The 13,457-nt window shown below is 48.1% G+C and overlaps 1 protein-coding gene across 2 annotated transcripts in view; it reads left to right on the top strand.

Moving 5' to 3' along the window:
* BARX2 (BARX homeobox 2) overlaps nt 1-13,457 on the top strand; it is a 55,287-nt gene that overhangs the window by 19,225 nt on the left and 22,605 nt on the right. Inside the window, exon 1 of one of the 2 annotated variants that reach the window (XM_031599624.2) lies at nt 9,767-10,261. The exons of the other annotated variant lie outside the window; for it this stretch is intronic. Within the exon in view, the coding sequence (XP_031455484.2) occupies nt 10,090-10,261 (172 nt within the window). The 5' untranslated portion in view covers nt 9,767-10,089. Of the gene's footprint in view, nt 1-9,766; nt 10,262-13,457 lie in introns of those variants that run through there. 2 annotated transcript variants of the gene reach the window in all.

Here is a 13,457-nt window from a genome sequence, read left to right as displayed (position 1 = left end):
AGTGGGCTTCTTAAAAGTAATCCCATTTTTTGCTCTCCGTAATTGATTATATGCATATGTCACCGTGGAACAATTCAGACGAAAGGAGGAGGCGTGCATCACTTTTTCCCCCTTGTCTTTTGCTGGCTTCCATACAAAAAGGCAATTTTCAATAGGTAGGTTTCAGTGCTCTGAATTCTACAAATTCTTTGTTAATGGGCCCTGCATGGAACAGCAGCTCTGACGGTACTGAGCCAGGCTGTGCTTCAGCTGACTTCAGTGGGAGCTCTGCAGCCTGCAGATCCAGGATTGGGCATTTATGGAGGGAACCCGATCCCAAAAAGGCGCTGCGGGATGCCATTCACAGTTATGATTAGAAATGTCCCAGGAATGCGTGGGGAAGGATGAGTGCAGTCTGCCTCCAATAATGCCAGCGTGGTCTCTGACTCCCTCAGATGCAGCCAGATGGCATTGTCTTCTTTTCCCAGTGATTTTGATTCGATAAGGTCGTCTTTTCCAAGCACTCAACAGCAGCAGCTCCTTTGCTCAGTCTGGTTGCAGAGGAGCTGGGAGTGGGGCACTGCCTCACACGAATCCTTTCTGTGGGATTCCTTCAGGATTTGCTGCCAATCCCATTCCCCTGTGCCACCACCCAGCAACTTTGCAGCCTGACATCCAAGTTCCCACTGCCATCTATTTCCAGGCTCTGCAGCTGGCCTCTGCAAAAGAGCCCCTACAAGAGGCTCAGTGGAGTAACTGTAAAGCTTGGAGATGGCTATTACTAAGCCATAACACCACTGCAGCACCAGCAGAATCATTACCAGGTTATGTTAGCCAACAAGTCACCAACTGGGTTTAACTCCTTCAGCTCTGCTTTGGTTTTTCTCCTGGCATGCAGTTTCTGATCTGTGTGGCAAGCTCTGGGCTTTATTCTCACAGAGCCCCAACAGATTAATCCGATAAATCATCCCGACCAGGACTTGCAGCTGCACATGTTGCCAGAAGAGGGAACTGCAGCTCCATCCCCTGCACTGCAGCAGGCTGACAGGCTGTAGCTTCGGGTGCAGGCAGCCAAAGCCTTTCACCTTTCTCCAGGCAGCTGCTGGGAGGAAAACCCTTGGTAACCTTCCAAAGGGATTCATTATTCTATTGGGTCCTTTATTTGATTTATTTATTTTTTGACCTAAACCCAATGGTCTAAAAGTCACATCAGGTCTGATGGGATTTCGAGTACCCGTTTAAAATCATAACAATTTTCTTGTTATGGATCGTGTTTGACTGAAGCTTCTGATGCTTCTGCTGCTCTGGTTCCTCAGCATTCAGGTTTGAATTTGTTTGACAGATGTGACTGTGTTCTTTGTACTGATGCTCGGGGGCCAGCACTGCAGGCCATGCAATGAATTCCTGCACCAGAGGCATCTCAGGTGGCCACCAGTGCCAAAGGAAAGGGTTCATCAGGCCTGAGTGAAATTCTCCAGGGGGTTCTCAGTGGCCTGTTCTGAGGCACACTCAGAAGTTGCATTGCTTCTCACTTCCCCCTTCAGATTTGCTGGGTGGGTCCTGCAGCGAATCGATACATAGTGCATTCGTTCCAAAGGAAAGGGTGGACACAACGCCCTCAGGAACAGAGGATTTTCCTGACTTCCAGGCAGGAGAGGTCTGGAATCAGAACAAGGAAGCAGAATTATGGGCAAGAAAAGATGCAAGGTGGGGCAAAACCAGGTACAACCCTGTAGCTTCGTCTGGAAGGAGTTAGAAATATGGTGCAAGTAAGCTGGCCTGAGCCCTTCAGGGAAAGTGAAAGAACTGCTTGCACTGGGAAGTGAGACAGAAACGCTGTGTTACAGAGAGCTGGCAAAGCAGAGAACAGCAGTGAAAAAGGTAAGAGTGAGCTGCAACTTCCTAGGGTCACAGGGCTGGCAAGAGGCAGCAGCAAGAATCACATTCATCTCCTGGAACAGTTGTTTGTGGATGGAGCTGTGCCTTCCTGGAGCACAGCGATGATCATCTATTAATTGCTCAGTTCAGCAGCAGATCCAGTCTCTGCTTCTCTACCTCTCCCTTTGCCCAGGATCCCAAACCACAACAAATTCCCTTCTTTGTTGGGGAAGAAAAGTCTTCAGAGAGACTCATAGCCTTAAATGTAATGGAAACATTTGCTAATGAATGAGCCCTCATTATAAGTTATAAGGAAATGCTTAATTGACAGCGGCCACCGGATAACAGGGTTTAATTAATAAATCTAGGTGGCGTCATGTACACCACAGGAAGGGATTACAGGGGTTAATGTGTCTGCCTGCTGGACTTTTATGGAAGAGCTGTGTTGCCTGTCTTTTGACATGAACAACCCGCGTGTCTGCAACCCAGCGCTTCCAAATGAGAGCCAATCAGTTAGGGGAACACAGCAGCCCTGTCTGAATGTTTGAACACAGGTTGGATGGCATCCGAGGCCGCAGCAGACCAAAGCAAGGTTTGTTCTCTTGCCTCCTTAGCCAGCAGCTGGGCTCTTGTGTCCTTTACACTCTGGTGCTATCTGTTCTAACCGCACACACCACCCCGTGTTTGATGTATCAGTCTTAAATCTGCATCTTTAAGCCCAGCTCATTAGTGCCTCGTGCTCCAGCCTCCTGTTTCAGCAACAGGGCGTGCAGAGCAGGAGCTCCCAGCTGATACCTTTATTGAAAAGTTAGGGAAGCTGCTGTAATCTCTGCCCCAATCCAGAGGCTCTATGTTCAGCAGGAAACCAAGCTCTGGAGATCCCACTGAAGTCTGTCCCAGAAGATTGCTGTTATTCCAACCTGCAAACTGGCCTTCAGCTTTGTAGTGTGAAAAGATCAGAAAGAGTCCAAGACTCCTAAGCAGTGCAACTTCTCACAAGGCTTCTGCCCTAAAACACAGAGCAAGTCTTTACGGTTAAGAAATTGTCTCAGCTCAGCCAAGAGACAATGGAGATCAAATTAGCTGTAATTAGCCTCATGCTTTACCTCATCTGGATTACAGGACAGATTTCTATCTATTATCAACCATCTTAGTCCCAGTGCAGGCACTGAAATTGAGTTAATCCATGCTAAAAAGGCAGAGCTGCTTCTTGGCCCGACTTCCATCTCCAGCCCCCCCGTTCAGTAGATCAGACCTCGCTGTTGGGATCTCAGCTCTCATGCATCCCTTCATGCTTCCAATGCCCAACCACTCTCAGATCCCCTATCACACCTTCTGTAAAGGCATTCATGAGCTGTTTTAGTTACAGATAAAGCTAAGACCAGAGACGGGCATGCTGGAATGAACTGGGAACAGCTAACAGCTAAGTGATGCACACAGAGTGGTGCAGTTGCTTTTTTGATACTCAGGTTAGCTCGGCTCATTGCTATGTAAAGCAGACTCTTGAGTTTAGAATTAGCTTCACATCACGTGTGCAGGTTAGGGTAGAAGCACATGCTATCTATCTAGCCAGTATAGATACAATGGTAACAATGCTATAGTTCTTGATTGTAGAGAAAAATAGGCTGGGGCTATCAGAATGCTTCTTGGCCTCATGGCTAGTAAGGAGCATTCTTGCCTATGACAATGATAAAGCAGGGAAGGCTTTCTATAATAAAATAAAGCCTATAGTAGGCTGTCCTTAACATCTCAGGCTTTTGTCCTCACTGTGTTCTTTTAGTCTAGCCTTATACAAACATCATCTCTCTAGATGCTTTTCATATTGGCCCTACCTATTGTTAGCAGCCAGCCACTTTGCTTTCAAATACCAAAACTAATACCAAGCTGTTACCAGAGCATAGCTGCAAGCATTACAACCCTCTCTAGGCAGCCTTTGTCCCCTTTTTATAGTGCAGAATCAATTGGAACGATGAGCCCTGATCAGTGCTTGCAGGGGGGAATACAGGAGAGTGGGCACACTGCTGTTCAGGAGAGTGGGGAGAGATTTGTGAGAATATTGCTGTCTGTAGCAAGTGAGAGAGCAGTTATACCTGCCTTAAGATATCTTTGGAATAGGTGAGAGGGAGAACAGTCCTTACTTGCAAGCAAGGTCTGTGCAATCCAAGCTGTGTGCTGAATGAAGGGCACTGTGTGATGGTCTGGGAGCAGTTAATGCTGGGCTGCTCCTGATGGGAACCAGCATGTGGGGCAGCAAAGCTGTGTGAATGCCATCCAAGGGCTGCCAGGAGCACTTCTGAGAGCCATGGAGAGAATTAAAGCTCCGAGTTCCTTGTAGGGACGAGGTTATGGCTGGTGAGAAAATGGGCATGTCGAGATTCCCCCTAAATGCAAAGGGATTGGAAATATGTGCCAGTTGTTCGATGTGTTACTCCCCCACTTACACTGATAACACAGTGAAAGCTCTGGGGCTTAACCAATGGCACCAGGGCCTTAACAGCTATGTGTGTTTTAATGTCCTAATTATACTGCATGGCAATTGCATTATAGCTGATTCTTGCTGCTCCTCACAGGTATGAGCTGCTTTGCCTGAGCCATAAGCTGGGCCAGTTAACCAACCCCAAACCTGCTTCCAGAACTGCACTGGCACAGACAGGCTCAAAGCTCTTAGGAGCAATTTGGGTGCTGTCTGGAAATGGTGACCTTGGTTGCTTCCAGATGGCCTTGCTAAGATCCATCTGCAGGTCTGGGGTCCTGCAGAGCCAAGAATGAAGGAGGCTGTCTAGAAACCATTTACACAGATCAGCACTTGATGGCATCAATAACTCCCTCCGGGCTTCTCGCAGGCTGAGATAGTGGCAGATTGTCAAAATTACTTAACATCCTGGAACACCACCCATTCCAGTATGAATAGGCTTCTTGTGTACAGCCCACATGATCGTAGTGTTTTTCTGGTGTCTCTATGGAGACTGGAGTCATACTTCTGGTCTATTGGTTTGGGATCCTTTTTCTTCTCTGCTTTCAGGTGAATTGTCTTGTAGGAGAAAGAAAAAAAAAAGAAAACAAACAGATATAATCCTTGTGAATAATGAATAAAGCATCAGTCACAGAATGCCAAAACATCCTGCTCCCTTTTATAGAAGGACTTGGAAATGTTTTGATTTTTTGAACACTACCATCCAGTTTGGCAGAGATTTAGCAAGGCTTGTGCAAAAATAATGGGCCTTAGGCAAAGCTGGATGAAGCAGTGAGCATTCAGACGTGCATCCTCACCCAAATTAGGTTGGAGCATGGATCAGAGCGAAGCTGTGTTAAATCTGGGAAGCTTACCATGCCAAAAACTGGGGGAGACTTTAAAAAATGTTCCAATCCCAAGCACTGATGCTCTCATGAGATCAGATGCTGCCCCTTACTGTTGGCTCTAATCCTTCCAGGAAAGTAATTGTGGTTTTACTAAGATTTTTGTTACCTTGGCCGAATTAAGAAGTGTCTTTGTGTTCAGTGGGATCCTGGAGAGGGCAGCAATGCAGGTGGGATGAAGAGATGGATGTGCAGTGTGGAGTTCCCTGGACAAAAGGATGTGTGAGGAAACTGCTATTGAGAACAGGATATTTCCTTTGGAAGGGACCTCCAAAGAAAGACTTCTGGTCTGCCTGACCTCTTCATGGCTAACCAGAACCTAAAGCCCATTACTGAGGGCATTATCCAAACAGATATTTGTGGTGAATACTGGAGGTACCGAGCACATCTGCTTTACCCAAACCCGATCCTAAATTGCCTTGAGGATAGCTGCAGGAACTGTTGTAGTCTTGCCCCATAGAGGCTCTATCCATGACTGCTGTGATCTCCTCCCTCTGCCCCGTCGGTGTTCTGCTGCTCAGGATGACACAGAATGCTCCTTTGCATTCCTGGTTGCCGCTCCCAAACTCCTTAGCCCAAATTTACACGTCCGGATTGTAGCCTTTTAGCTACAGCATGAAAAAACAAATCCCTGCTTGATGAAAGATGCCATATGTTCCTTGGCATCAACTCAGGTGGACGTGGTATCAATACAACACCCAGAAATCACAGCCACCCCATAAGTGTCTCTTTAAATGTCTTCGTTTCTGCCAGTTCTGCTTCAGATTCATAATGAATTCTTCAATCCAGCTTGCTATGTTCCTTGGTTCCCTGAGTAGGGTAAGGCAACGCCCTTGGGAGCACATGGGAACAGCTCCACCAGCACCAGAGGCAGAACTGGGTTTGATTTTGGTAGCAATGGGGCTTAGGAAAGGAGGAGGTAGTGCCTATCCCAGTTGGGAAATTAGCAATATGCCTTCTCAGCCTTCAGTGCTATTGTGGGGAAAAAATGAGGAAAACACCAGGCTTTAGACTGCTGCTAACCTGGAGAGAAGTGTGGTGAGAAGGTCTGGCTCTGTTCTGAGTGCTCAGGTAAACCCTTCATCTCAGTTTCTCTGCATATAGGTCTGAAACCATGCCCGTATCTCCCTTCTAAGGACCAGCACAATCCATGTGGTGAGAGATAAAAGGTGGTTCTAAGCAAAGGAGGTTCGGTTTAGGGCTGGCAGAAGAACATGCTGTGAAATGGAGGAGTCCCTGCTGATGGTTCACTTATCAATGTAAATTTATTGAAGGAAATTTCCAAAGCCCCAGCTTATTCTGACTGCTTAAGGACTACTTTGAAGTGCTGCTGGGAGCTCAGCTCTGTCACGTAGGGGCTGCTTTGAGCTGTGTTAATGTTGCAGCATTGCAAGGGGAATAGGAGGAGAACCAGCCCAGCTCTGACTGAGGTCTGCTGACACAGAGGCTGCAGACAGATCTAAAGGTGACAGAGAAATCAATGTGAGGATTCAAGACCTGGTCTGAGCTGGGAAAAGTAAAAAGCAATGAAACAGCTGGACCTGCAGCAATCCTGCTCTGCAGTCTCTTGGGCCAGGAGTGAAATTTGCTTGCAGAGATAAGCTGGAAGCAACAACCTCCCCAAAGCCAATGCTGTGAGTGAGCATATACAATTAGCTCTCTGCTTTGCAATTTCTATGACATCGCACACTTTGGTGCCCAGCAGTTTCACCTTGCCATCTGCAGAGGGGCCAAGGCAGAGTTCAGAGCCAACAAACACTGCAGTTTCTCTTCTATCCTGTGTGTTCCTGCCATTACAGAGGCCTTCCAGGGCTGGGGGAGGGATGCCCTGCCTGGGTGTCTGTCTGTCCTTGAGCAGTGTTTCTCTCAGAGGAGCAGAGCACTAAGGGGCTCCTTGGGTTTACCCAATTCTATGTGCATGTAGGAGGATTTTACACCTTCCTGGTTTTAGAGCTTTCTGGGCAATGCCATTTTCTCTTGCATTGGGCAGATATCAGAAAGCCTCTTGTGTTGGATGAATGTTGAGATCCCACTGGATTTCACTGGAAAAAGCAATTATATGTGGCAATGTGGGGGACTTGAGAAAACAACCTTTGCCTGTTAGGTAGGGTGAATTTAGAAGAAAAAAAAATGGATCTGAGACCACTGTAAGGTGCCTCAGCACCTGTGGGTTCAAGTGCTGACAGTGCCTGGCAGCACCAGGGCTGGGGTTAAAGCAAATGTCAGCAGAAACCCTGCTTTCAGCAGATCTACTGCTGTGCTTTCTGATCAGCTGGGCGCTATTGCACAGTGTTATGGTACAGGACAGAGCTCTCTGCATGGATGACCCAATGCCAGCCGATCAGCTCAGAGCAGTGCCATCTTCTTCCTGTGTTCTGGTTCTGGCTTGGCACACACACACACACAAAGCAGTTTCACTCAGTGACCTGCAGGGTCGTTTCCCTGGGATTAACCCCTTTCCCTCTTGGAAAGGACACACACAGGAATTCTGGGCCTGGCTCTCATGCAGCCATTTGCTGGGCTCATGTGCGCAACCCACGTCACAGTGCCTGCCCTCCGAACCCTCCTGACATGCCTTTCCCTTCCCACCCTCCTGCATGGCCCCATTTCTCAGCCCTACAGAGACCTCAGGGAGAAGAGCTCAGCAGCAGAGCTGTCCTATGTGGGAAGAGGTCTGGGGGCTCCAACAGCTGCTCGGGGTTTGAGTCCCCTCGGCAGATGTTTGCTATTCCAGCCACTTCATTAATGTTGGAAACAAAACCCCTGATTATTCCTGACCAAAGCACCCCCTTTTTGATTGACAGCCAGCGTGTGTTTCATATGATATAATCCATGGTATTGCTCTGGCCACTTAAAAAAAAAAAAAAAGAAAAAAAGAAAAAGAAAAGAAAAAGAAATCTCAAGTCAATAAGTAAGAAGAAGGAAAGACACGGGGATGTGTCAGGGTGTGCTAATCCCACCTGCCCGACCTTCTTGTAGGGCATCAGCGTTTGGTTGAGGTGCCAACCCCACATCTCTGCATGTTCAGCCCTTCAGATATGAGCAAAATGGTCTTGAAAGGGAGGGCAGAGCTCCTGTGTGGTGGCTGTGGGAAGGGATGTGGGTGAGACGGCGGCTTCTTCCCCATTTGGTTTCTGCACTGGAGCTGATTGGGATCATTGAGGAGCCCTTCGCTTCCAGTGCTTGTATTGCAATTCAGCATTAGGAAACTTTCATCTGTTGGGTCTCGTCAGCTTCTGCAAATGCGGAGTGGGGAGAAAAGGCAGACATGGGGGAAACAGGAGCAAAAATGCCATTTGCTGCTGCTTTGTGATGGTGGGGGATTGAATTCGGCTGCTCGCGCCGGGCGACGCTTTGAAAGCGCTGTGTGCGATACGACCAACAAGTGGTGATTGCTGAGGTCAATGCCATCGGGAATTACTTTGTTTCCTTGGAAAAAGAACTGTGTAAAAAAGAAAGAAAGTGTTCCCGAAGCCTGTTTGGAGTGTGAAGTGTGTGTGTGTAAAGCTGCGCTCCTAACGAGCTCTGCAAATCTCCTTAAATATTTGTAGTTTGCTTAGGAATTAAAGCAAGAGTTGCAGTAATTGGGGATGGGTTTATCATCGGGGGAAACGTCTCCAAGCTCCACGGTGGTTGTTTTTATTCTACTGAAATTCCTCTTGTGAGAGTGCCTCCGTTTCTCAAAATCAATAGAAAAAAATATATATCCAAACAATTTATCTTAGCCTTTCCAATGGCTTAACGCTTTGTTTTATCTTTGTGATAACTCGTTATGCTGAGCTTTTTAAAACCACGCAATGAGCTTTTGAGACAAAAGTCCAAAAGAGAAGTGAGGAGTGTGGAGTTTCGCCGTGTGTGCACAGTGCTGCTTTCAGGGCTCTCCAAAGCTGCAGATAGATCTGTAAAGCCGAAAGCTAAGCGGTGATTTTGCTGAAGAAACACTGCTTACAAAGAGGATACGAGAGGCGGCTGATAGATGTGTGAGGGTTGTTTTTTTTTATTTAATATAGAAAAACGAAAAGTTGCCGGAATTACCCGTGAGTGGGACGCGATTTTCTCCTTCCATAGAAACAAACGGGGTTTCTGACAGCGGCAGCGCTCATCCCGCGGAGATCTGCCCGTAAATCAGCTCCGGGGCCGCTAAACTGCGCCGGGACGGAGCGCACCGAACGGCCGCCTATAGAAGAACCCATCGCAACGGGTTGGAGCTCACAGCACCGTGCGCCCCGGGGGGAGCTGAGCTGGGGGGGCTGAGTTGGGGGCGCAGGGCTCGGGCAAAGCGGCACCGAGGGGCTGCGGGCCGGGCCGGTTCGGGCCAGGGCCCCGGGGTTGAGCTTTCCCCAAGCTGCCTGCGTTTTTAATTTCTTCGAACTAATTGCAAGCTTGGAAAAGAGGGAGGGGGGGGTGGGGGGGGGGAAGAGAAAGAAAAGCCAGCCCTAATCTGGAAGCTTTCCAGTTTTTGCACCAAAAAAAAAAAAAAAGGAAAAAGAAAGAAAAGCACACACCCCGGTATCTTAAAATAGAGAGCAGGGAGGGGAGAGGAGCGCCGGGATCCTCCCAGCCGGGCGCAGGGTAACAATGGTGCTCGGCTGGGAGCAGCGGGCGCCCTGATTGACAGCCGGAGCGTCCTAAAAAGGCCGCGGGGAGATGCTTATCGGCACGGTTATATAGCGGGGCAGCGGCGCTGCGAGCCGAGGGAGCGCCGCCGAGCCGAGCCGAGCCCAGCATAGCCCAGCATAGCCCAGCGCTGCGGAGCGCGGACCGAGCGCGGGGGCAGCGCCCGCAGGAGGAGCTCGGGCGGCTCCGCGCCCCATCCATGAGCGGCCGCCCGCCGCCCTGGCAGCCCCGCGCAGCCCCGCGGCCCCGGGGCCGGCCATGCACTGCCCGCCGCAGCCCCGGCTCGCCAAGGCAGGCAGGAGGCGCTACAAGACTTTCATGATCGACGAAATCCTCTCCAAGGAGACGTGCGATTACTTCGAGAAACTTTCCCTCTATTCCGTCTGTCCGTCCCTCCTGGTCCGGCCCAAGCCGCTGCACTCCTGCGCGGGTAAGGAGGGCTGGGGAGGGTTGGGGCGGGGATCGCTGAGCCTCGCTGGGACCAAAGTGTGCCCCCCAGGGCTGATCCCATCCGGAGAGCGGCTCCAAGTGAGGGGGGGATGCGGAGGGACCGTCCCGACCTCACCGTGCTGATTTCAGTACATCGCAGTGAGCAGGATGGGGTCTCGACCGCAGGTGTTTCACAAATGGATCGCTCCGAAGTGAGCTTTGAAAGATCCACGTGCACAGTAAAAATGTCATCCCTGTCGTGCGTTCCAATTTTAAACAAAAAGAACCCATTTTCTGGCAAAGCAGGTAATTTCTGCAGTTATATTCTTCCCATAGTGCCGCTCTTGTGGCACCCAATGGAGCAGATGGTGAAGCTGGGACTTAGCAATACATGACTAAAAAATCCGTAACTATTCAAGAACATTCTTTAAAAGCTTGATTTTTGGTAAGGTATCAGGGCCAAAATTTTGTTTTTCCTTGTGCTGAGAAAATGCATTTTGCATTTGTGTGATGTCGTGTTTAAAAATTCAAGTCCTACTTTGGCTCTTTTATTTCCTTCCTCCTTCAGTGCTCGGTTGAATATAAATAAGAGGGATCTCTCCAGGTCCCAGCGAAGCCACACTAATGTGCCAATAGAAAACTTGCTGTTGGGTTACAGAGAGTTTGATCAGCGGAGTAATCCCTTGGTCTTTCTCCAACCTCAATATTTATTTTGCAAATGTAATTAACTGAAGATCCCCAATTGATTGGAAGGTCAGAAGTTACATGAATAGTGTCATCTTCGTTCCAAATTTATTTCTTCCTATTGAGTTGCAATGGCATGCATTGCCTCCCCAAACCGAGCGCGCCGGGCTGCCCTGCGAGGAGACCTGGTTGTTAATCAGGATGTTGTTAACGAGGGAGTTTTTGAGCGCTGATCCCTTGCTGCTGCATGGACAGCAAAGTCCTGTGCTTGGCCAAAATAGGCACAGAGGGTTCAGATGGGGGATAAGCCCAGTTCTGCCTGCGCTGTGGTCTATGGCACGGCTGCACAGATCTGCAGGGAGGAGATCCCTGTCTCCTCCTTCCACCTCTGCTGTATGGAAAGCCTTAGAGAAGAAAGCAGCCTTTAGCACCCAGAAGGAACACGATATGAGTATTCACCCAGAATCATGGCTGACCAAGTCAGCATTGTGAATGTGCCCTTCACCCAAAGAGATCACTGGGGTTTCCAATGGGTGGGTGCTCCCAGCAGCTGTGCTAAAGCACCCCCCCGGGGGAGCAGGGGGGAGAATAAACTTTATGATTATGTGTTTCTGTGGTTGGTATAGCAAATACCAGAGAGTAATATTTATTCATTAAATAGTCATTAATAATTCTCAGATGATTCAGCTGTGGGTACTGAGCTCTGCAGTTAAAGCCGTGCTTCGCTTTGTGCCTGGGACTGTTAATGAATTTGCCCTCAAATTGTGTTTTCGGCCCCAGATCCGGGCTGCCCCATAGCAGTGATGTCAGCACCTCAGCAGCTCGGCCTCGTGGAGCTGCAGGATTTGGGAATTGCAGGGCAGAGATTTGGTGGTGGGATTAAAACCGTGTAAGGAACGGCTGCAAAAGTCCGTGCTTCCAAACGGTGAGCCTCCCAAGGAGGATAGGTGCTACTGAACAGCAAGTACTAGCTAATGGGATTTCTGATATTGTCTTAGAAATGGAGCAGAGCACAGAAATAACTATATCTGATAAATACCCAACACAAATCTGCTTGAAAAACTAAACTGCAAAGGGACCAAAGCCTGAAGAAACACAGCACGATGGCACTGGACTTCTGCTCATGCTTCCTTTGTGTGTCGAGATAAGCAGGAAAGCAATGAGCACAGATTTTCACTGCGGTCTGAAATAATTTCAGTGAAGTTTTGCAGCGCTTTCTTGAGCTGAAGAGTGAATTGCTCTTTCATCCTGGGTGAAGTTGGAGCCGTCTGATATGCTTTATAATTTCCTTGAAGCTGAAAGATATAAGATGTTCAGCACGCGCGTTTAATGACATCTCCTGTTAGGGGAAGAGAGCTGAACAAAATTGCTGAGCAGATGGAAAATGTTTTCAGTTTTGGCTGTGATGGCAGTTGAGATATTTACGTGTGTGTAAATTTTAGTTGGAAGGAGATTCAGGGTTGATGGAAGGCTCACTGCTCCCATTGGGAAGGTTCCCATTGCAAGGAGCTCGGAGTGAGCCCCCAGCAGACCCAGTGTTTGGAAAGAAAAATGTGATTTCCCCTATAAGGGATCAGCACTTAGCTTGAATTTGGTGTAATTGTGGTATTTTCTGGGCCACAGAAATAGAAAAGCTGTACTTACACCAAATCTTACGAAATACACGGCCAGATTCACAGCCACCAGGGCTGTTAAATAAGTAATAAGGTATTCTAAGAGAAAGTATTTTCAGGTATTGGTTAACATCTCTTTGATTTAAAATCGGACAGTGAAAACATTATTTATTCTCTTTTATGATATTTAATTACTTACTGGCTTTTCGCGCTGTGCCACATAATAAACCAGGACAGGTAATGGCTGCAGACTCCATACACGCCATGCTTGGCTTCTTGTCCTGAATTCTGGAGGCTGAGAAACTCCAACTCCGAGTTCCATAGGAATCACTTTTTAAATAATCTTCTTTTTTTTTTTTTTTTTTTATCATTTTTTTGGCTTGAAGTGCTTAAAACATTTCTCAGGAGGCTCTGCACCCATTCTGCTTTGTTCCCCATATTTTTAAGTCGCGGCTCAGTGTGAGGTTCCAAATCCAGCTGCCACATTTGTGATAAAGAACCCAACGGCTCAGTCGGTGCGTGGTGTTGGAAAATCCAACTGGAAAAATGCCATATCTGAAAACATAACTCAACTCCATTGAGAAATAGAAGGGTGTCCATGGGGGGTGGGGGGAGCTGCCACTGTCCCAGGCAATTCGGGGCATCATCTGTTAGTGGTGAGCAGTGTTGGTTCAGAACATCCTTCGTAAACCATCCACACGAGTTGAGATGCTGGATTTAAAAAGAATCACGCTGTCCTTTTCAAGAGGGCTTGCTTCAAAACTGCAGTTTGTTTGAGCAAAGTTGGCAGATTATTAGTTGTATATTATTAGTTGTATATTATTAGTTGCGTATTATTATTGTATGAGCTCTGTGGGGGCTCAGAAAGAAACTCAAATTTGCAAGTATCTCAGTGTGCCG

Source organism: Phasianus colchicus, chromosome 23, assembly GCF_987193195.1.
Source record: "Phasianus colchicus chromosome 23, bPhaCol1.hap1.1, whole genome shotgun sequence".
In the NCBI taxonomy this organism is placed as follows: domain Eukaryota; kingdom Metazoa; phylum Chordata; class Aves; order Galliformes; family Phasianidae; genus Phasianus; species Phasianus colchicus.
The sequence above is the reverse complement of the archived record's forward strand: the minus strand, read 5'-3'. Positions and strand labels throughout refer to the sequence as shown.